The 24,917-nt window shown below is 49.8% G+C and overlaps 1 protein-coding gene across 13 annotated transcripts in view; it reads left to right on the top strand.

The window, feature by feature from the left end:
- The window catches only part of LOC135897935 (testis-specific serine/threonine-protein kinase 3-like), a 245,996-nt gene that overhangs the window by 31,384 nt on the left and 189,695 nt on the right, over positions 1-24,917 (top strand). For all 13 annotated transcript variants that reach the window (XM_070533526.1, XM_070533525.1, XM_070533519.1 and 10 more), the window contains exon 3: positions 7,984-8,158. In XM_070533526.1, coding sequence (XP_070389627.1) covers positions 7,984-8,158 — 175 coding nt within the window. The remainder of the gene's footprint in view (positions 1-7,983; positions 8,159-24,917) is intronic.

Raw genomic sequence — 24,917 nt, 5'->3', positions numbered from 1 at the left:
GATGCCCGAGACGTTAAGCGTCTCCTCGTCCATGGACTCGGGGCTCGCCCTGCGTTTAGCGCCTTTGTTGAGAGAGGTGGCTGCTGCGGCAGCTTGGCCGCCGATCGCACGTTCTCTCTGCTGCATTTCCTGCAATAATGACTTAATTTCAGATAGTTCCTTTATAAGAGACGCGTTTTCGCGCTCGAGTGATTGAATTTTGCCTAACGTTTGATCTTGGAGTTGCCCTTGTGGGGGGCCACGGGTCTCACCTGTTTTGGCTGCCTTGTCCGCCCAGGTGGGTTGTGAGTTGATCCGGACCCGGGATCTGCTTCTGGATCTCGATATAGAGCGTTCCGCGGTGGCGTTCCTGGGAGCGTTCGCAGTTGGCGTTGTGGCTGGAGGTGGGGTTCCTCGACCCCCAGCGTTGCTCTTTGCGTTCTTCTTGTTGCCGCGTTTCCTTCCTCTTCTGCGTCGTCTCCTCACGACATAAGGAACTTGATACCTGCTTCATAGAGAAATGCTTCGGCGGCGTGTCTGACGAATGACGCAAACATCTGCCTCGTCATTCGCCCGTTCGCCTGTCGCTAGGCAACGGAAGTAAGCCGCAAAGTTTAACTTAATTTATACGCAGATTTCTTTAATTTTTCCGGGAAAGAATAAAATAAATTAAACAATTGCTGTTAATCTCATTTCACATTCTTCTTTTTCTCGATGCTCGCGACCCCAATTCGTCGATGTTAAAAGTATAGCGTGACGTGTTTCCTGTTTCCAATTTTCGCCGAGTGTCCGCTCTTGTTCAATTCCCTTTCTCTATGCCTGCTTTTGCAGGCTTGGTCGCCGGTGAGGTGAGCGTCTCCGCAAAGCGCGCACTTGGGTTGCACACATTCGTGTCCGTTTGTGGTTTGCAAAGTCCCGCACTTTTCACACACTTTTTTGGTCGGTCTGGGGCAAACGTCGTGCCTGTGACCGACTCGTCCGCAGTTGCGGCAAGTGTCTATTTGCCTCTTGTACAGCGTGCAGCGTGCCATGTTGGGGCCGCAGCGGACATAGTTGGGCACTTTCACGCCGTTGAACAATTTTGATCACGGTAGTCGACTCTTTTATGCGCCTGACTCCGAGCACCATTGGGTTTCCGGGTGTGACAAAAAGGCTTTGCAGTGCAGCTTCGGGCAGATCAGCATCGACGTCTCTGATCACGCCTCTGAAAGTATTACCCGGAGGCTAATGTAAGCCGCGATAGGGTGCCGTTTATCCGCCAAGATAATCTCCCGGACTTGGCAGTATGCATTGGCGTTCAATTCGGAGGGTCTGCTTATAACAAAGATATTCTGCATTGCATTCGCACAAAGGATATCCTCCTCGGCTGCCACTGGGGGCAGCTTGGCCGCCATTAAAATGGCGTTCGTGACTTTGATCTGTCTGCATTTTCGCACGTCCAGCCCTCCCCCCGGGCGGACGACAACTCGAAAGTGGGATTTAGGCAGACGCGGTAGCCTGGAGGCTGCGCCAACCTTTCTTAGCTGACTGGCTTGTTTGGAGCCAATGCGGGCGCCTTTTTGCGCGTCCTTGCGCGTCTTGTTCTCGACGCAGGTTTTGTCCGCGTTCCGCTTTCTGTGAGCGGTAATCCAGCCGTTGGACTCAGCGTCTTCTTTGGAGATTTGCTTGCCCTTTACCATTGCCTCGTAAGGCATGGCGGAATGTTCTAGAACATTCTTGGGGGTCGGCTATGCGAGCGGCCGCGCCTTCCCGCCTTCCCACGCTACGGCGGAGCCGATGTCGTGCTAAGCCAGGCTTAACCCTTGGTGTCGGAGAAAGGACCTACAAAAAATGTTTCAGTGGACCTACCGTGATAGATGCGCCATCCAACTGCTCCTTGTAACTTCCCGGAGTCGTTCCAATAGAAATTGTGAGGAAAAAGTACATTGGAACAGGTAGGTCAACTTCGGTTGGCGGAGATGATGCAGAAACGTCCGCACGTCACGTCGCCACCTAGCGTCCTCCCAGGAAGGTTGGCAGCTCAGGACGCGAGAAGAAAATTCTCGAATAGGCGTTGCCAGCGGGGCCATGGAATGGCTGGAGTGCCCGGGGTGGCGAGGAATATCGGCGGCGGCGAAAGTGCAACGGATCCCATCCTCGTTGCCAAATTGTAGTGTTGGCCTGCAGTGCGATCAGCAGAAGAACGACACAGACGTTAACCCATACCACACAAGACGCAAGACCCCTTCATTCACGCGAGCACTGATATATATGTACGGGCAACAGTTGTGCCATCTCTTTATGGCTTTGGTAATTACGCAACTAAGGGCACCTAGGGTCGCCCTACGACACTGCACTTTAGGCTTATGCTCCTAATTTCACCGATTCATTCCTAGATTTGTCGACGTGGCCCACCCTCTAACGCGCCTTCTCCAGAGAGGTGTTCCTTTTGAGTGGACCACGGAATGCGCCTCTTCGTTTCGTCAAGTAAAGTTCGTCTTGACGTCGCAGCCTATTCTTCTCCACTTCAATCCCTCAGCACCAACAGAAGTTCACACCAACGGGAGTGGCGTTGGCATCGGCGCTGTGCTTGTTCAGCGCATCGGCGGAAGTGCGCACGTGATCTCGTACGCTAGCCGCTTCTTGCATTGCTCCGAGCGCATGTATGCAGTGATCGAGCAAGAGTGCTGGGCAGTCATCTTCGCGATGCAACGGTTTCGTTCTTACCTCCATGGGCGCCCCTTTAAGGTGGTCATGGCTCATCATTCACTGTGCGGGCTCGTGAATCTTCAGGACCCTTCTGGTCGACTTGTGCGTTGGGCTTTACTTCTACAAGAGTACGATTTTGTTGTTTCATACAAGAGCGGTCGACGACACGCTGATGCTGATTGCCTCTCTCGGATGCCTCTTCCAACGACTGAATGCGACACTGACCACTTGGATCAATACATCGCCTTTGTATCTCCGGAATTTCCTGATATGGGTACCTTAATATGCGAACAGCAGAAGGACGACAGTTTGCAACCACTCTTCGCGACCTCACACGAGCCTTTAGGAAATGGCCGCTTTCGCCTACATGACGTTGCCCTGTATCAGAAGAGCCACGCGACCACTGGCGCACGCTACCTTTTAGTTGTCCCAAAGAGCCTCCGTATTCAAGTACTATGCGCCATGCACGACGCTCCTACTTCTGGCCATATTAGCTCTAAAAGAACGCTCTGCCGTGCTCAACAGCGCTTTCACTGGCCCAATATTCGTCACGATACTGAGCGGTACGTCGCCAGCTGCACGAAAAGCCAGCGTTACAACCGACCCCCTAACGCACCGCTTGGTGGACTTCAAACAGTTCCGCCTTCCAGCGCGCCTTTCGAATAAGTTGCTATAGATTTCCTGGGCCCCTTCCCGCAATCCTGCAGCGACAATCGTTGGATTATTGTGTGTAGACCACCTGACCCGTTATTGTGAGCCGGCAGCGCTGCCATGGGCAACAGCGGCAAAAGTCTCTCTTTTCCTATTGTATTCCATCATTCATCGACATGAGCCTCCTCTCATTGTAATCAGCGATTGTGGAAGACAATTTACCGTTGTTGAACAGACCCTTCGTCTGTGTTCAGCTAGCGTCCTACATTCGACGCCATAGCCTCCACAAACTAATGGTCGGGTTGAAACAGAACGCTTGCCAACATGCTATCAATGAATGTCAATTCCAGACATAAGAAGGGGGACAGTGTCTTGCCTTTTGTCACCTATGTATTCAACACCGCAATAAACGAGACCACTGGTTACTCACAGTTTGTTCTTCTTTATGCTCGTCCGCCTCGCTACACGCTCGATATCATATTTCCTTAATTCGCTAATGACTGACTTTATTACCAAGGTCCTCTGTCGAGCAGAAGCGCGACGCCTTGCTCGGCTACGCACCCTGGCTTCGCAGGACCGATCAAAGATCCGCTATGACGGCCATCGCCTACATGTATATTTCGATTCTGGTGACCTTGTGTGGTTCTGGACGCCATTACGGAAACGCGGCTTCTGCCAGAAGTTCTTGTCCCCCTATCTTGGACCTTACGTTAAACTCGAACGCCTCAGCGAGGTCAACTACCGCGTCGCAATGCGCGCCTCAAGAACAGTGGACGACACTCGGCCAAAACCCATGTGACGCACGTTGCCCGCCTGAAGCCTTACGACCCACGAGCGACTGACTGACTTGCCCGACGGGCTTCGTCACCCAACGGGGAAATGTGACGAGCTCTCGTAACAAAGGGCAGAAGGAACGGGAATGACAAAAAGACGGAGGGTGGAGGAAGAGGACGACGACGGTAGGCGGGCTACCTTTGGTCCGCTCCCGGAATGAACGCCAACCGTCTCCCTTTACTGCCTTACATTGTTAAGTAAACGGTTCGCGAGTGACAATATGTTCAATGGAACTGAAAACCGCGGTTCTTCTTGAAAACAGGTAACGAACTGCACATATTTAACACCCTTGGGAAAAACTCTGTCATCAGACAGAGGCGCTAATTTGCACTCAATGCATAACAAGAAAGTATTGCAGAGCACATGGAAAATACACGACCTTTTCTCTGCAAATACAACTGATTGTCAAAAAGTATTAAAGCAGATTTAGGAGAAAACTTATGTAACTGCATAAAACTACCGATTAAAAATTGGGCACTCACTTGAACGAGCGATTTTTCTGTTGTGCTGTTTATTTCGATCCTCAAGTATTTCCTTTTCCTACAAGCGCTGGAAGTGTCACGAACGTCTAGCCTCCAAATATCCCAACTTTTAGTTTTCAATATTACAGGTAACGTAATCGACACCGAGGTAGACGGCGCAGTTGTTTCTCTTGTCGACAGGGTTTCAGTGACGGATGAAGGAAAACCTCGACCCCATTGGTTCAGTCAGGATCTTCCGACATGTACACGACTTCCTGGTGGCATGCCGTACTCAAACCAAGGAAGGCCCCGACATCAAGCTGAACCGAATGTCCAACTTGTTCCATTCCTATTTTCCAGGCCTCACTTACGTGTGGAGGGTATGATACGCTTTGTCGACTTAGAGCAGCACTCCAGCCAAAGCCATACATGTTGGACCTATGCGCCACGCTCCGAGAAACTCCTTCCGCCGCTTTCGTCAAATCACTTAAAACTCGTGAAAAGGGCCATCGCCACTAGCGTCTTGCGGAACGCCCCAGCCGATTTCTGCCGTCATCAGGTGGCCCGAAGCTGCAATGCTCAAGCACAGCGGCTGAAGGCGAGCGGCTGTTCTGAATCCCTGTTGTCTGCCCTGACTGGTACTCCCTTGCGAGAGGTCCGGGCCTCCAAGGGCCACGTCCAACAAGCCGTTGACCAATGCATGGTGGCGGCAATCCCGTGTGTGCACAGTGTCTCTCATCGTGTTAGGAAAGCCGCCGGACGTGCCGGGTTGCGCGCTGTGTATTGGTCTCTCCGTGTGCAAGAAAGCGGACGCTAGGAAAACTTAAAACAAGTGGTATGTCAAGAAGCACACCACCAGCGATGTGACCCGCAAAAGCGAGGCCGCGTACGAGATCCCGACCTCCTGCAGCCGATCATATGTAGGACAATTGCGCGGTTGCCTTGACGATCGTCTGCGCAAGCATGCCAATAACGTGAAAACAAAAAGCGGGAGTAATCTGGCCATCCACTGTGCGAAGTGTGGCTGCTATTCGGTTTTCCAAGAAGCACGGCTTCTCCGCCGGTACAAAGACAAAAATGCAATGCGAGATTTTTGAAGGTTTGCCGTGAAAAGTGATGCATGCGTCAACGCTTCGATCGCTCCTTCTGACAAAGAGTTTGTTTCCCCGCCTTTAATGTTACAGTTCATTTTACTTTCATTCTGGCGAGTTCACTTTTTAAGCACTACACGCATGCGGGGCTGGAAGTGCGTAATTCCCCCGTCCCCACAAACCTCTTTTTGAAAGGTATGTTTGTGTGCGTGCACAATAAACCTAAGTAGTTGACAGTCAGTGCTTATACTGTATTCCTGCCTTGTCCGTAATTATTTCACGCTGTTTTTACCGACGGATTCGTATCGAGTGTCTCGCATTCAGACCCTGCAGAGTCGGTAACCCGCTTTGCCATTGGACCGGCGTGAAAACCATCACTAATGGCACAGCTTACCTGCGTTGATCTGATTCGAGTCCTGCTAGCCTCACAGTCAGTTGCAGGATGGCGGTATAGTGCTTGGTTAGAAAACCCAATACAATTCTTATGAGCTAGTAGACAAAATTCTAAAGAAAGGAGGTCTGTCGGCGATACGTAAGCTATTGTAAACTTGCAGTAGCCGCTGCAGAGGAGCGATAATAAGGAATTCACTCATATATGGAAGTATATTAGGATACATATTGTGAGTATATCGTATCAGGTACTATACTACGTACGTAGCTTTGGTCTGTACGTCGAATACTTACCGTCCCATCATGTCGTATCCATATTATGATAGATTATCAAAGTATATTTGGCCAGCCCTGTCTACGCCGTACTTACAAACGAACTACATGATTACCAATCACTAATACGTCCGATCATGCGGCCCTACAATGTGACCTTAATGCCACATCGTCTTGGCGCTGTGATTCGTTAATTAGCCTTAATAATACTAAATGAAAAAGTATGTATGTCTCATGGACTTCATCTTACTATGTGTCTTTCAAGTGTACCCCTAGTAACACAACACTAACCTGTGTATCATCTTTAAAATATCTGTGTGTACATATCACTAGCACTCTATAATGGAACTTGCATCTTCAATACATATTTCTTAACGCTAACTGCACAGTTGGTTTCATACACCGCAATTTTTTTCCCGCGACTCTTCACGTTAAGTTTGAACTTTATAAAGCATTGATACGTCTGAAGCTCGAACATGCCTGCTGCATCTGAGACCTTGGCCAAACTAAGCTATCCAGTCCTCTAGAATAACTTCAGAACAGGGCCGCCCACCTCATTTTATTTAATTATTGGCGTTTCGCAAACGTATTATCAGTGCAACTGACGTTCGGTTTGCCTGACCTTGCCTTACGTCGCAAGGTTCTGCGCTTATGCCTCTTTCATAAGATTTACTACACTGATACCGTTAAGATGAGTTGTTCCTTTGACAATCCTAACAGGTCAAGTCGCATAGATCAGGTCTGGGGCTTGCAGCATGCCACTCCAACTCCTACTTTTACTCATTCATACCACGGACTGCCGACGACTGGAACAAGCTTCCTGCCTCCATCGCTGGCATATGTAACATTCCTGACTTCAAGAAGAACGTTACCAATCACTTCAGATGTACTCACCACTCCCCTCTGTAATGCCTTCGGATCTTGAGAGCATGGAAATAAGCAAACAAACAAACAAACAAACAAACAAACAAACAAACAAACAAACAAACAAACAAACAAACAAACAAACAAATAAATAAATAAATAAATAAATAAACAAATAAATAAATAAATAAATAAATAAATAAATCTCAAGCCTCACGATTCCCAGTAAGTGCTTTGTACGCCGCAGTTGAATGCAGTGGAAGAAAGGAGATCAACTGACTTGATAAGAAATCGTAATAAACGAAGCCATCATGATAGGGAAAGGCAGAGCGAGCGCCGTGGACTTTCTTATTTTAGCCACCATGCTCGTAAGTGATTTCATTATGGCCATGTAGATGTTACCATGAATAATCTGGTGGTGAAATGAGAGGAAGAGAATACATTTTGGTAAGGAAATGAAGTTACTACTTGTATAGGCCTAGCCGACAGATAGAGATTGCCCTCGTAACCCATGCCTAGCGACAGCGTGTTTGCGTAAGCGAACCAATGACTTGAAAACGAGGAGACTTGGGTTGACGCCGTCATTTCGTGTTATTTTCGCTGGGCGTAGACCGTGGAAAATTTACACTAGAAATACCGCCGTTAACGGGTGCCGCCGGCACCTGCAAAAAAGAAAAAGAAAAGACACTGCAGGCAGCGCAGACGTTTAGTACCAGCGGCTACGGCACTGCATTGGCCTCTCTCCATTACAGAAAGTAAAACGCCTGGACGAGAAGACAACCCACCAGTTCTTCATGCAGCTCGCCAGTGCCTTGGCTTACTTGCACAAGAACGACGTGGCTCATCGAGATCTGAAGTGCGAGAATGTTCTCCTCACGACAGTGGACGTCGTCAAACTCACCGACTTCAGCTTCGCCCGTTATTGCAGTGCGTATGGCTCCGTCATTTTGGTACGCGATCTTGATGCGAAGAAAACAAAGTGAATAGAGAAGGGCCGGGTGCTTTTCTACCAGCACAAACTGGGTAAAACAAAACATTTGGCGCGTAGTGGTGGCGAGGGCAGCAGTGGAGCAGAAAAGTAGTCCGACGCTGCTTACAGTTGGTTTTCGCTTAACAAGCAGCGGTCAGCGCAATAATGATCCATCAGGTGTGCGTAAAATCCGATTAGACAGTGTCATACTGGCATGACAACGATATTATGGACCAGCAACAACAGTACACGCGCGGCCTTATGCTGAGAGCGCGTTTGTCACCAAAACGGCAGCTGGTAAACCAAACTGATGTTCACGGATTTCATCTGGTAACCTCACCTGTATATGATGCCCATCAACTTTACAATCCATACTGTAATAAAACATAAGTATATTGTCTAAAGTTTCCTCAGTATTACTATGCAGAAATATCGACCATTTCCAATTGGTTCCATCTTCTCCTAAATAAAGTATACAATGAAAAGTTAAACAACGAACAAGCGTGCGCAAACTCACAAAGTATTGACACTACGATCGAAGAGAAATGTGCGGCACATCACTGGCCAACAAACGCATTTCTAGCACAAAATACATGCACTTATACAGCAGAGGTTACCAGATGACCTGCTAACCTTGGGGCTGGTAACGTAAATAAATTGTGCAAGAAAGTTTTTTGGTGCCATATTCTAAGACAGTCGCTCATTTAATAACGTCGTGTACAACGTATTTATGTCCCTGACTGAGAGCACAATGCACTTAGAGATGCGTCATATATTTGCATGTGAGACCACAGGTCTAGCTTTGGTTATAAATATTTCACACAAAATTATTCGTGTATAGGCTGCACCCCATTTTTTCTAAGCGTGTCTTCTCGAGGATCTGCAGCAACATCCTACCCGGTCTCAAAGCGGTACAGAGGCGTATCATATTTGCAATTGGGTTGGCGTCCTCAGGAACGTAGTTTCCTGGTGCTGTTGGGATTCATCCCGTATACTTTCTCACAAATAAATAGAATAAATTGACGATATTATCTAGTGTGTATCAAATGAGTATAAAACAGCAAGGAGCAATTACGTGATTAATTATTGTGACTAGTTGAAAATACAAACTAATGTATTGCATTACTTCAGATGGGAACAAAAAATTATATGTGAAGATTATGATGCATCAAAGGCGACGTAATTATAAGTACAGGCAGAAAAGTACATGAAAAAAAAGAAACAGGAGCAAATGATAAATTGGGAAAGGCTCCGTAATGCTTTACATATTCATGCCATGCACTTGGATTTTGCATGCGGCTAGGCATAAACTTGCAGAATTAACCAGCTACCTGTAACCAACGCTTTTTTCCAACTGAAGTGGCTAAGGTACGCTGAAGAAGAATTATCGCGCTTCACATAATGTTATCTTCGTCTCAAAACAAGTATATATGTGTCTGAGAAGACTAATACAGTGCCTTACTCTGCACTCCAAGTCCAGAAATTTACTATATGCAAGAATACTTCAATTTTAATTTGCCTTATAAAGATTATGTCGGCAGAAGCCCTCAAACTAAGGGGCTTTTGCTTGGTTAACGCTATATGTTCACATCCGCCAATTGATGAGCAAATGTGACATGCGGATGCTGTAAGTTTATTGCATTGCACATATCCCTGCCTTCACTACCACACTTGGTTGCCAAGTAGATTGAGTCACCCTAAGTGTAATATACCTGCTATAAGCACTCATATGATTATTTCACAGTAGGAGAAACCACAATGTTATATGTGCCAAATTTTCAATTGCAAGCGACTCCGGAGCTTCTAATTAATACGTAATGTGTGCACCACGGTGCACACAGGTATAGACGTAGCTTCTTGCTCGCGTTTCCGCTGCCGCGACCAGTTCTAATGAACTGGCTTCGTGAACATGCGCATAAACGGTAATGACTTCTTGGGGTACTCTGCCTCCAATGATTTCCTTTTCTGGAACCTAAGAGGAAGTCATACTCTTAAAATAAGGTGGAAAAATATATAAAAGGGAAGACATGAAAATCTGTCTGCGTCATGTCAGTATTTAGAATAAAGAATGACAGTGGTTTGTACTTGCACCCTTGCATTTACGTGCTGTTAAATTACGTCAGCAGCTAACCAAGCAGGAGGTGTTTCTGTTTATAGTGAACACAAGCACCGTGCTCACTGCAAGTATGTATTATGTCACTAAGCAAATCTGCAATTTTATTGAACCGCTATTTATATTTGTCTTTTGAGAGGCAAGACAAAAAGCGGTCACTTCTCACAAAACTAATCAGCTTTTTTTGAAAACACATTTCTAACTTTTCAATGATGCTTGCTGTTATGTGTTTGCTTTCAGAGAGAATACTTAATCTTGACTTTCCCCATCAGTGACATTACAAAATAATACCATGTTACGATGAGTGCCTAGAGCACGTGATAATTTTCATCTTGGTGTGACATACTGTATTTGGAAAGTTTTGGTGACATTTAGTGAAGTGACACACCGATACCCGCATTCTAGTTTTCTCGTCCAAACTGAATGACAATGTATTTTGATTATTTGGCGTGCGCTCCTCTGCACTGCGTGAACTCGCGCTGGGCTGGCTCCTTGATATCCCTTTGTCCTTGCAGCTGCCTTCTTGCGTTATATAAAGGGGGTGCCTGAAAAATATTGTGTGCAAAAGTCAACACGAGGATATGGTGTAAAACAACATCAAGACAGTAAAGAAATAAGGTCACTGCAGTAAAACAAAGCTTTAGCTCTTAGTCTTCCTATTGAAATGCATGCGAAACATTTAAATGACTTCAATAGCAAACTCCTAAACTAACTTCAATTTTGATTTGAAGAAAAAGAAATAACCGGCAGTACATCCTTGTTGAGTACCAATATTACAATACTCCTACTAATAAATAGAATATTGGTCATTGTCAGATGTCATAAGTCTGTCATTAGTCTGGTGCGTCACAAATACAACTTGACATCCTTAGCACGTGCGCAGTGTGGCCCCAGCACCATCTCTGGTTCAGCAAATGCTCAAGTAATAATTTGAGGATCATATCCGGAAACATGATGCTCAGTATGGATGAAAATATGGTCCTCCAGTGGAATGGATATTACTGGATGCGCCTATAAGAATGTCGTACATGGCTTGTTATGGAAAGCGTTCCCACATTTCAACGCTAACAAGAAACAGTTCACTACGGCCTGCATCTAAGCTTACTAAAAGGCATAAACTTATTTTGATTTATGAGGTGCGCAATTGAGTTAATTTTTGACACACTCGGCTATTGCTGAAGTTTTAAATCTAGCATTTTACATTCTTAAAGGCATGTAATTGGTGGAGTTAGACCTCAGTTATTAATTTATTGGACCAACCCTTTGTTTTGTGTATGACATACGACTGGTAACAACGAATTAAGGCTACGCAATATTTTGATACTTTATTTCTCCACTAGAAATATTAAAGCGATAAACACACTTTGATCTACCACGCAGCAGCAAAATGCACAGATTCGGCTTGTAACTCCCAGAAGAAGGGGGATTTAACTTTTTATGTTGCCACGCAGTATTAACGGTGAAGAAGGCAGCAATTGACGAAACTAGCGTTTTATTGGGCGAACGTTTGCCGTCAACAGCAGGCTACACTCAAAGAACCAGGATAGCAGCCAACAGAGTCGGCGATTGTCGAAAATAATGTACCGGTCAAGCGCGTCGGCTTTTATACACGAGCCATCAAACGTTCCAAATAAATGGCTGGTGCCCGTGTGTCCCCCAGAAAGTTCTACACCATTCGCGTGGCCCAAACATGCAATCAGATAACACAATGTCCGGTGACAACAGACTTAGGATAGAACCATCGATAACATTGCAGAAGCTTCGGATAAATACAGGCGCGTCGCGCGCTGAGCGATAACATTCGTTAGACAGTGAAAAGTGCTCACCCCAAAAAGATAAACAAGTCCACGTGTCAGTGCCTCCGTCTTAATAAGCATCGTCCCCATGCTACAAGCACAACAGGAGAGCGAAACACAAACGGACGATGATCAAAGAAACAAAGTTCAAAGTAACACAGTCCAAAAAAATGAAAGTCCAAAGGTCAGCTGCGCAAAGTCTCAAAGTTCATTAGCGCTCGTAGAACGATTTAGGTCGCCCAACGTGGACTGTTCCAGGTTGTGAGCGGCGCTGCTGTCACAGCGAAATGCCGTCTGGCACGACCTCATAGTCGAGTGCGCCAATGCGTCCGATGGTATTGTAGGGTCCGAAAGAGCGGCGCAAAAGCTTCTCACTAAGTGCTCGTCGGCGTATTGGGGTCCGAACCACAACACGATCGCCGGGCTGCTACTCGACGTAGCACTGACAAAGGTTGTAGTGTCGGCTGTCGGTCCTCTGATGGTCCTTGATCCCCAGGCGGCGACCGGTCGGGCTTCTTCGGCGTGCTGGAGATAGGGGGTGACGTCAAGATGCTCTTCGTTGGTTGTGTTGTTTTGTGTTGTTTCTTGCACCGCCATGTTGTAAGCGAACGTTACCTACGGCGGGGTGATATCCAAGGTCTTGTAAACGACGTCGACGTACATTGCTGGAATGTCGGCAAGTCTCTTATTCAGGCGTTCCGTAAGACCATTCGTCTGCGCTTGGTAGGTAGTTGTTCTCCTGTGGCTTGGCGACGGACTGTATTGTAGAATGGCTGGGCTGAGCTCCGCTGTAAAGGCCGTTCCTCTGTCGGTGATGAGGACTTCTGGAGCACCATGTCGCAGCAGGATGTTATCGACAAAGAATTTCGCCACTTCATCTGCGCTACCTGACAGAGCTTTCGTTTCAGCGAATCAGGTGAGGTATATATACCGTCGCCACGACAAACCACTTATTCGCAGATGTTGACATCGGAAAGGGTCCAAAAAAGCCATCCCGATCTGCTTAAATGGTCGGCAAGGAAGCTCGATCGACTGTAGTAATACTGCTAGCCTTGGCGATGGCGTCTTCCATCGCCGACGCTTTCGGCATATCTTGGCGTAACCGGCGACGTTGGCGGTCAGGCGCGACCAGTAATTCCTTTCCTGTATCTTCGATAGCGTCCGGGAGAATTCGAAGATCCCAGAGGTTGGACCCGTCATGTAGGGCGTGAAGTACTTCAGGACGGAGCGCTGAGGGAACAACAAGAAGGTTAGTGGAGCGACTGGTGAGAAGTTCTTCTTTACGAGTACGATATTTTGAAGCGTGAACGAAGAAATTTCTCGCTTAGATGCCCTGGGGTCAACGTCGGTATTCCCTTACAAATACCTGACGAAGATTTTTAGCTCCAGGTGTGCTCGTCGTTGTTCAGCGAAGTCTTCCGCGCTTATTATTCCAAGGAAGGCCACGTCATCCTCGTCATCTAGCAGTGGCGGGTAAATGAGGGTGCGTGATAGGCAATCGGTATCGAGTGTTTTCGTCCGGACTTATAGATTACAGTCATGTCATATTCTTGCAGTCTAAGGCTCCACCACGCCAGCCGTCCTGAAGGGTACCTTGAATTAGCTAGCCAACACAACGCGTTAAATCAAGGGATTTCTACGTGCCAAAACCACTTTCTGATTATGAGGCACGCCGTAGTGGCGGACTCCGGAAATTGCGACCACCTGGGGTTCCTTAACGTGCACCTAAATCTAAGTACACGGGTGTTTTCGCATTTCGCCCCCATTGAAATGCGGCCGCAGTGGCCAGTATTCGATCCCGTGACCTTGTGCTCAGCAGCCCAACACCATAGCCACTGAGCAACCACGGCGGGTAACACAACGCGTGATGTCGCTGATGACTTCGAACGGCTTGCCATATAGGTAAGGGCGGAGTACTGCTGTAGCCCTAATGATGGCTAGGCATTCCTTTTCGGTCATAGAATAATTGCCTTGTGCTTTTGACAGTGATCGGCTACTGTAAGCTATCACCCGTTGAAGTCCGTCTTTCCTCTATACTAGGACGGCACTGAAGCCTAGGCTACTGGCGTCAGTGTGGATTTTGGTATCGGCGTCCTCGTCGGAGAGTGCAAGGACCGGTGGGGACTGCATGCGTCGTTTGAGTTTTTGAACTGCGTCAGCCTGCGGCGTTTCCCACTTGAACTCATCATATTTAGTTATATGAGTCAGCGGTTCAGTGATGCGTGAAAAGTCCTTGACAAAGCGCCTGTAGCAGGCACACATGCCAAGGAATCTACGCACTGCCTTCTTGTCGATGGGCTGCGAGAACTTTGCGGTGACAGCTGTCTTTTGCGGATTTGGGCGGGCTCCAGATTTGCTGATGACGTGGCCTAGGAAAAGGAAGTTCATAATAAGCGAAGCGGCACTTTCTGGGCTTCAAAGTCAGCCCTGATCACTTGATTACCTCTCGTACTGTCGCAAGCCACCTAAGGTGATCGTCGAAATTTCCGGAATAAACAACGACGTGATCCAAGTAAACACGACAGGTCTCCGACTTCAATCCTGTTAACACCGCGTCCATCACACGCTGTAACGCTGCTGGCGCCGACCACAGTCCAAATGGCATAACCTTGAACTCATAGAGGCCGTCTGGCGTGATGAAGGCGGTCTTTTGGCGATCCCTGTCGTCCACTTCTATTTGTCAGTAGCCAGACTTGAGGTCGATCGACGAGAAGCCTTTACCGTTGCAGAGCCAATCCAATGCGTCGTCTATCCGTGGAAGGGGGTATATGTCCTCCTTGGTGATCTTGTTCAGTCGACAATAATCGACGGAGAAACGTAGGGTTCCGTCCATTTTCTTCCCCAAGAGTACAGGAGGTGCCCGCGGGCTTTTCGACGGCTGGATGTCATCACGTTGCATTTAGTCTACTTGTCGCCTAATAGGTTCAAGTTCTCGCGTCGAAACTCGGTAAGGGCCCTGGCGGAGTGAACGAGCGTACTCTCCAGTTATTATGCGATTCTCTGCAAGTGGTGTTTGTCGAATCCTGGATGATGTCGAAAAGCAGTCTTTGTAGAGTTCTCAGCCACTGCTGCTTACTCGTGGATGTCGAAATCTGTTTCGGCAAATATGGTCGTCGGGGTAGATGCCGCAGAATCCGATAGGACATAGCGCTGCTGGTTTTCACAATTTCCTCCATATACGGGATTGTCGTGCCTTTGTTGATGTGCTTTAACGCCGGGCTCACGTTGGTTAGCATCACTTCTGCTTTCCCTTCTTGCAGTCGAGTGATCCCTCTTGCGACGCAAATTTCATAGTCGAGAAGTAGACATGGGTCGCCCTTGATGATGCCTTCTACGTTAGCGGGTGTTTTAGTGCTGACGGAAATAACAATGATGTAGCGAGGGGAGATGCTCACTTGATCTTTGAGCACACTCAAGGCGTATTGACTACGAGAGGTCTTTTTCGGTATCGCTTCATCTTCCGACAGCGTTATCGACTTCGACTTCAGGTCGATGATTGCTCCATGTTGGTTCAGGAAGTACATGCCGAGGATGACGTATCGGGAGCACTGTTGGAGGATAACGAAGGTCGCAGGGTAAGTCTGGTCACGAACGGTAATTCTTGCCGTGTAGATTCCAGTCAGCGTTGTGAGTCAGCGTTGTGCCCTCCAGCGGATCGAATGTAAGGGCCTTCCCATTCAGTCTTAACTTTCTTTAACTGGACGGCGATGTGTCCACTCATGACAGAATAATGGGCTCCTGTGTTCACTAAGGCGGTGACTTCGTGGCCGCTGAGAAGCACGTCGAGGTCGGTGGTTGTTTTGCGTTACAGTTAGGTCTTGGCGTGGGATCACAGCAGCGTCGCGTTGACGTGTGGCTGGTACGTGGTGTCGTCAGGTCGTCTTTCGTCGGCGTATTCTTTGCTTCTAGACTTCGTCGGGACGGCGGCGTCTCGTTTGTCGCCGAGGCAGTATTTTTGGCGCATTCGTCGGCGGCGAGGATCTTCGTCAGTTCGACGAACACCAACCGCACCTCCATCGGTTGCTGCTTTTAGTTTTCCGGATATGGGCTCGCAGAGCGGCCCCGTGCTGGGCCAGGCTATGGTTGGCGTTGCGGTGACAGGCAGTGGTCTGGTGAGGGCGAAGGGGATGGTCGTCGAGAACTCCACTGAGTTGCGGCGAAATAGTCGGCGATGTCATGTGGGCGCTCCCCAAGCTTTGGACATGGCGCTTTTACGGCGAACTCTCTCAGTCCCAAGTCGCGGTTAGGGCGTCGGCGGTACAGAGGGCGGGCTTCTTGGCAGTGATAGCAGAGTGGGCGGTGGTCGGGGGCTTGCCAAATGTCCGTCTTCGTCGCGTAGCTGCGCTGGGCGACGGGTGAGCGTGCTTGCGGCGGCGGCGGTGGACGATGGAATTGCGGCGTTACAGGGCCCTGATGCGGGTGGGGATCTTGATGGTGGGCGATGCCGGCATAGGTCATCGCTTCCGGCACTGGAAGCGGCGATTCCGGCGGCACTTAGGAAACGTCCCGTGACCGTCGAAGTTCGTCCTTGACGATGTCAGTGACTGAGGACACCTGAGGTGGCGACAAAGGAAACACCTTGCGCTGTTCTTCGCACTGACCATGTCCTGACTCACCACGAAGCAGCAGCATGTTTTCCCAGTTTTTTTTTACTACCTTAGTAGCTCCTTGTCCGTGTTCTCCCATGACAGCGCTCTTCAGCGTAGCTGTTTTAGAGCTTCCGGGGGAGAAGGTATGGATCTGATGCCGACTATTCCGGCCGTTGGTTACACGGGCGACACCCAGGACACAGTGCCCGGGTTTCGTCTCGGCTCGCCACATCCTCATTCGCGAGTGCTTCGACTTGCTGCTTTTGGAAGCAGGCCGCATGCTACGATCTCGGCAGCCTAGCCAGAAAATGGTGCTAAAGCGCCTGTCGCCGTCAACTCGGAAGAACACCGGCCGCAAGAGCGCCAACAGCACCCACATGGCGACCACCATCGTCGCGCGCCCGTCACCATCGAAGCATTATTGCTCGCCGTGACGGAAAGCGGCACCTATACTTCAGCACTTACGTCTCCGAGTAGCAGAACGTGCTCCTCTTCTCAAGCCGCCAACTCTGACAGTACGGAATCGTCGCCATCCTTTAGCACATCGTGTAGCGGGTCACCAACCTCCACACTCACGAAGACCGATCCCTCGTCGTCGTCTTCATCACCGCCTGCCTCCCCCTCTCCGCCGCGCTCCCGCCATGCTCCCATGGTGCGAACGACGACGCCGCTGAGTCGAAGGAGGCGACGGGGGAAAAAGGGCACTCGTCAACCGATCTATCCAACTCGGTGCCCACGCGCGCTAGGTATGTTCTCTAGCCACAGCCGCCGCTCGTCCCGCATAGCAGCAGGCGGCCAGGTGCGGGGAATGAGGCTAGAACACCTGCAAGACAGCCTGGCATTGAGCCTGAACTTCGATCGGCACCCATCTCCGCCACGGACACGACTGAGCAGACTTTACCTGCTTCGAGCCAAAGTGCTGACAGCGCTGTCACAGAAGGCGGCGCTCCAACCGAAGTTGTGCGCCAGTCCACCGAGACTGCTGAAAACAGCGCTAATTCGCTTCCCAAGAAGGCGAGGAAAAGGAAGCAGCGCTACAGGCCTTTCGTGGCGCCAGCACACGCACCTTCTGTCGTTGGCCCAGCCTCAGGACAACACGCCACAGGGTTCTGTTTCGTACGCAAGGAGAAAAAAGCAACTTCCTGAAACTGATGCAAAAGAATATCGCAGCACAACTCTCAGCCATCCAGGGAGCATACTGTGTGGGAGTGAACTTTCGGCATAGTTTTGTCGCCATCTACGTGCTACCGGAGGCAGACCTGTCGCCGCTGCTACAAGTCCGCACCATCGGCAATGTGTCAGTAAGGGCGAAAGCTCTTACAAAAACATTATGCAGATACCACGCATTGTGTGAATCGATGTAAGCGAAGCATTCCAGGCTCGATGCTTTGATTGACGATAATTAGCGGTAATATTAACGGCTAAAGCTGAATTTTTTCAACGTTTCGGCTAGCATGAGAGTGATGAGTTGACGTTAAACATCACCTTGCGTGCACCACTGCTGTTTGTCTGCACAGCACACAGAACACAAAGGGAGAGGCGTTTGCTTGAGGCGTTGTTGTACGCCATATTTTATAACTTTTGAGAGGGTTGAGCGTTGTCATTTCTACAGATGGCACATCGCATTGTGGCAGAAGTGTTAAACTTGAATTGCATTATGGGGCTGTACGTTCTAAAACCACACTCAGATTATGATGCAAGCCGTAGTGGCGGACTGTGGATTAATTTTGACACCATGATGCTCTTTAACGTGCCCCAAAATCTAAGTGCCGCGCGTTTTCTAGTTCGTCCGCTTCAAAATGCGGCTGCCGTGGTTGGGATCGTATCGATGACCTCTAGCAATGCCATAGCCGCAAAACTAACGCAGCGGCTACAGAAGTGTTGATTTGACGGTCGACTGCTTCCGTAGTGTCTCCTGTACCCTGCGGTGCACTTTAATTAATGCAGCTCTGCTTCTGCATGCCCGGCGTAAGTTGCCCGCATGGCATATTTGTATGGCGTTTATTTTTCAAAAATAGCAGCAACGTACTGTACCGTAACTTGAACTTAAGCTTATCCAGTTTCTCCGCAACCACCGTCGCATAGTAGTAGGGTTTACGTGCCATCTAACGTCACCTCCCCCCCCCCCCCCCCCCCTGCTGCTTCTTGTCCTTCCTCCTGTCTACAGTTCTATCTACGTTCCCTCTGGACTCGCACCTTAGTAGAAAGGGTAGCCCTGCAGTTTCTGCAATGCTTCTGAAGGGAGTCACGGATAATTCCAGCAGTTAGGAGGCTAAACTGGAGACGGCCCGGGAGCTCCAGATGACATTGTGCACATTCGACGCCGTGGAGTGAAAACGAGCTTCTAGCCTCGCGTTTCCTCTCTGACTCGCTCTTGTCATGTATGCACACACGGTCACTCCTACCCCCGCTCCCCCCCCTCCCACTGACGCGCTGTGCCTGACAGCAGCAGCCATAGCAGCAGCAGGGGGAAAGTCGAAGAGGCAAAGAAAGCTTGGCTTTGAAATACTTGTACTGGCATCATTTTCGGTGTCGACCATTTTTTCGAAGTGGACACCATTAGGGAAAACCTTCAAGCCACCGTGGCCGTCCTGTCCTGCAAACGCAGGGGCCACAGCATCGCGGTTCGATTCGCCGGCCATCAAGTTCCTGCCGGCGTGCTGCTGTTGAATCAGCGTCGCCTGGTTCGACCCAGACTCCCGTGGCCACTCCTGTGCGATCTCTGCGGTTTGTTTGGCCACGCTCGTGCGATGCCCGCGGTCTCTGATGCGGAAATTCACATGCCACAGCCGACTATACTGCTCAGCGACCGCGCTGCAATAACTGCAGCGGGAATGACGCAGCATCAGAGCCGCGCTGCCCCAACTTGCACGTGGAGAGGAAGGCAGCCATGTTGTTGTCGTCGTCGGCAGAGCCCCTCACGCGACAGCAGGCGATCGCTAAGGTCCGCGCCTCATCAGACGCCATCACAGAGCAGCACAGAGCCGCCTCTCGTCCTTCCACGGCCGTACAGGCTGGATGTCATTCTGCGACGCACTCTGTGGTCGCGGCGCCCAGCCGGCGGAGCTGCTTGCAACCTCCACCGCCTGCGATACAAGGGATGCCGTGATTGTGGCCCTCGCTGCAGCACTACGCGTCCTCATCGAAACAGCAATGACGGGCGATACAGCTCAGTGAATGTGCGTTGTGGCCCACGCCGCCCAGCAGGCCCTGCCCCACCATGGATAGATGACCTCCGAAACGTCGGCCGCGCACCCTCCGGCGGAATGTCCACTCGATGCGCTGCCAACACGCTGAACTCGCCGAGCAGCTTAATCTGCCCGGATTTTTGGCATTTCACAGCGCCACCGAATGCCAGTAGCAGTCCTGCAGCAAGAGACATTGCTGTGACCCGCTGCATTCGCCTAGACGGTCCCACGCGTCTCTGTATGTTCGCGCTTGTCTCGCCCAAGCCGTCGTACATGTCTCAGACATCGTAACCAGTGTCATCGAGTGCGTGGCTGCGACTGTGGGCGTTGGGGGATGCGACACCTGTGTCGCCAGCGTTTACGTGCAGCTCGTACGTCGGTGGGGCACTTCGTTTGGGGCGTTGGGGGATGCGACACCTGTGTCGCCAGCGTTTACGTGCAGCTCGTACGTCGGTGGGGCACTTCGTTTGGGGCTAGACTCGCCGATCGCATCGGAGGCGACTGTGTCCTGCTGGGTGATTTTAACTGCCTCCACATGAAATGGGGGTGCCTTCAAACCAACCCCCAAAGCAGGGACTTACTCAACTCCATCGTCTCTGCGGGTTTCCTACTCCTGCACCGGCGTCCCTACCCCGGCATCTCTACATTCGTGCGGCAAGGCACTCGGAAAAGTGCTATCGATTTGCCGCTGCTTAGTGAGTGTTGCCACTACGAGTGGCAACGTAGCGCCGACACTCCGGACTCCAATGATTATCCGATCTCTCTCAAGCCGCACGTTGCAGAACTGGTGCGCTCCTACCATGCCACTGACTACACACAGTTCCGGAAACTCCGTGCCACACCCCCTACTGCGAACATAGATCTCCTGACCCACGTGACATGGTGTGTCGACGCCACCACGAAATGCTGTTCTGTGCCTGTGGGAACGCTGGTGCCCGACATCAAGCTCCTTAACATTCAAGCTGTGCGGCGCCGTGCTGAACATCGAGCTATGAAGAGCGACAGGAAAGACGATTTGACTCAGTACAATTGCCTTGACGCGGCGTGTCACCGTCATGCCAGGCAGGGGCGCAACCAGAGCCGGGGCACTTTGTGTATGTCGCTGGACGACACGCACAACACCTAGCGCCCGTAGCGCATTCTTGGCGTCCTCCTTTCACCGAAGCTACCTCGCTGTCCTGCGCATTGCATCGCGGTGGCACAGGGCTTGAGTGCAGAACAGCTCGCGGACGTGTTCGCCGCTGGCTTTGCACCACCGCCGCCGGTGATTCATCCTCACAGCCCAGTTACCCAGCTTCCAGAGCACAAGGCCACTCTCCTGGCGCCACTGCACTATTTCCCGACGAGCGGAATTCTTCAGCAAGTGAAAGCGCTCTTCACGGAGCACTTCACCTTGCGCGAGCTTCGCATCGTGCTCGACGCTCGGAGGCGATGCTCTGCGCCGAGCGCGGATGAAATAACCTACAAAACGCTCTGAAATATGGACTACGAGCAGCTCCCTTCGCTGGTGGAGGTGTACAACCACATGTGGCACACCGGCGTCATCCCTCCTGAGTGGAAAGAAGTCACCGTTGTACCTCTCCTCAAGAGTGGCAAATCCCCAAGTAACGTGAGCTCGTGCCGCCCGGTTTCACTCACGTCTGTCGCCGGCAAGACACGCGAGGCTTTGGCACTTGGCCGCCAAGAATGGATCCCCACGGCCCTCGACGCAGAAGAGCGGCTTGCGCCAGTGCGTGCAACAGCTGACGCTCTTGCCGAGGTTGTCGCTACGGTCGAGGAGGCAGAAAGCCGTCACGAGGCTGGCTACCTCGTCCTGCTTGATGTAAAGGGTGCCTTCGATGGTCTGCCACACGCTACATTCTTTGGTGTGCTCCACGAGCTCGGTATCACCGGCTGGCTACTCAGCTACGTCCGAGGCTTCTTGAGTGATCGCCCGCTTCGTGTTAAGGTCCCTGGTGCGTTCAGCCAACCACGCATTATGTTTGCTGGTGTACCGCAGGGCAGTGTTTTGAGCCCCTTTTTGTTTAACCTTGCCCCTTGTGCGGCTCCCCGACTACATCCCGAAGGCTACTTCGCACGAAGTACGGGTGGCCATCTATGCCGACGACATCGCTTTGTTTGCCTGTGGCACTACGGATGTCGGCTACCAGGTGCACGCGTCTGTCCAAACGGCGATCGACGCTGTGGACGAGTACCTGGATAGCATCGGCCTCCAGCTGTTGGCGACCAAAACCGAGGCACTGATAGTGCACCCACAGAGTAACACAGTAAACGACAAGAGCGGACACTCGAGCCGTTTCGCGGCCGAGCTATGGAGCTTCGCCGATTCCACTAGGTGGCAGATCCTATCAAGAAAAATGCGGCTGTGGCTGCGCGTGCGGCTAGCAGCTTGACAGGCGGCACGACCACTGGGCACGACCCAACGCGTGCGAAGCCTTGTCAGACCGCTCCGCCGGGCTCTTTCTGTAAAATGCACCTGAGCATCGTTGTTGGATTCTTCTGCCAGCGTCTGCTTCATCGCCGTTTCATGGTAAGGCCACAGCAAGTTTTTTTGCTCGTTGTTAACGACTTATTCTCTTCGCATTTAGTTATGTCCCTATTAGCCGTATGAACGAGTGACGGCGGCCTTGCAGTCATGAACAGCTGCTGCCCATTTGCTACGCTGACATTCTTTTTCTATTCTATTTTATGCGCAGCAATGAGCAGTGATACTAGCGATAACAGCGATGTGGCAGCGTCCGAGCTGCGATGCACGTTCGATACAGTGACGAAGTTAGAAAATAAAATAAAATGGTTCTTTAAAGGGACACTAAAGGGAAACAATAAATCAGTTTAGACTAATAAAGCATTGTTTGAGAAACCTACAGGTAGTCATTGCAAGAAAATAGTTTGAATATTAGATGAGAAAATGAAGGTCCAAGTATCAGTATTTGAATTTCGCGCCTAAACGCCAGCGCCGGTACGTCGGCGTGAAGTCAGGGATTCCAAAGTTTGTTTTCGCATTTGGGCCGCGTTGGCTGAATAAAGGTTCCCGAAACTTGGCATGTTTAATATTTGGTTCCTTTAGAACACAATGTAGTCAATCTGTACGGCGTTATATAATTAGTAGGCCCTAGAAGATGCCATCAAAATCCAAGACGTCACAGCCCCCAGGTGCGGGAACTCAAGTAGGCGTCGCCACCCGCATTTCGTTCTTGCGCTTTTTCTGGCTTACCAAACGTCTTATCGTTGTAAGAGTGGTGTTTTTGGTGTTGTAGAACGGTGATTTACTGATGCAGAAGAAATCACTTTTCACTTTAGTGTCCCTTTAAGAAATGTGGCCTATGAACACACGCCGTTCGGGGCAGAGAGCTTTATGTTACGCGTGGCGACTGCTCAAAAAGTATGGTGCTCGATACTTTTGCAAGAGAAATGTGGTTATTTCTAAAGCGGTACACGTGCAATATTTGCAGTATGGCAATAATGCGCTCTCTCGCAACCTCTGCAGCAGGCTATGTGCGCTCGAGCGTTGTTAGCTGTTCTGCATTGGGCTGAAAATACGTGTTTTCATGTTGTAATTGTGTATGGAGTCGTTACCGTAGAAAGTTCCTTGTTTTTTAGCCTTTATAACAGTGCTTCGTTAACAAAAAGAAAACGCATTGCGTGAAGAAACGCAGCATCTCCATTATAAAGCTTTGCAGGCTCCAATATTGCTCATACGAAGGAACGTAGCGTCTGCATTCAATAGCTTTGAAGCCTCCAGTATTGATTACCTTCTGTCTGTCATTCTACGTATTGCAGGAATCTCCACCATTTCCTCAAAATACACTGCACAGCCAAAGGACATCATGCATGCTCAAGGGCAAAATTAGAAGTATCAGAAGACGACTGCAAGGCTTCGAAGACAGCAGCTGAAGACCCCCAACACAAAGTGCCTAATTGCAACTGTTTAATGACAAACACACTGGCTTACACATTCGAAATGAAGATGTTGGTGCGTGCTCAATTATTTTTGCAGCCATATTATTTCGGCACGCTACCATTCGCATAATTTTGCTGTCCTAATTCACCCTCCGCAGAAGTACAAACGTCATATTTTTTTTCCTTCTAGAACAATTCCATTTTGAGAAAATAATTGCTGTCGTGTGTTAGCTGTTATTTTTCATTATTTGGATAGTTGCAACATGTCTTCTATGTGTTTTGCTTGTGCAAAGTTATTGCCACCACACCATTCATTTCCGACTATTCTCCATTATACCGGTGTCACACGACCACTTTCGATCGCGAACAAGTCTGATCTGGATTGAAATTCGAGACTGATATTGGCGCCATCGCGCCGTTTGCGCAGAAGAACCAATCGTGATTGAGAAATTCAAATCGGATTGGGCTTGATCGCGTTTAAATGTGCGCCGTGTGACACCCGTATTACTTGCATTTCGCTGTTTCTTCCCGTTTTCATGTATGCCTCTTACAGTATTGCTGCAATAAATTGTCTGCTGTTTTCATGTTCTTGACTGCGCAAGTTGATGTATATTTAAGGAACACGGCACATTTATTTACGATACCCCTTTTCGCGTGAGTTACTAGACGTAAAATATCATAAGCGATAAAGTTCTACTTCCTCAACAGTTGGCATGATTGCTGCGCTAAGTTACAGCTTGAAACAGCAAATATGAATTTAAATGAAACCAACATCAGTGAAACACCTTTGCGCGCTCGTCGTCACAACGCATAAACAGCGGCACAAGCACCTGCATGAAATCACGCGATTTAAGGGCGTGCGTCTATTTGTCGTACAAAAATCCCTCAGGTGACCTGATCCTAGGTGCCTAGGGACAGTATCGTTTAGGGATTTTTGAGAAGGCGCGACGCTGGCGCCGAGCGACGCCATGGTGTGTTCATCCTCGGCGTGATCGTTCTCTGGACCGCACGGTGTTTAACATTGCTCATGCGGTTGTGCGTGCGTTGCTTGTGTGTTGGTTGTAGGTTCTGTGTTACTTGGCGGAAAGCCGTGAGTAGTGGTGGTGCGGCAGTGCAGCTTTGGCCTCGGT

Source organism: Dermacentor albipictus, chromosome 2 (genome assembly GCF_038994185.2).
Source record: "Dermacentor albipictus isolate Rhodes 1998 colony chromosome 2, USDA_Dalb.pri_finalv2, whole genome shotgun sequence".
In the NCBI taxonomy this organism is placed as follows: domain Eukaryota; kingdom Metazoa; phylum Arthropoda; class Arachnida; order Ixodida; family Ixodidae; genus Dermacentor; species Dermacentor albipictus.
This window is presented reverse-complemented; position numbering and strand designations above follow the sequence as displayed.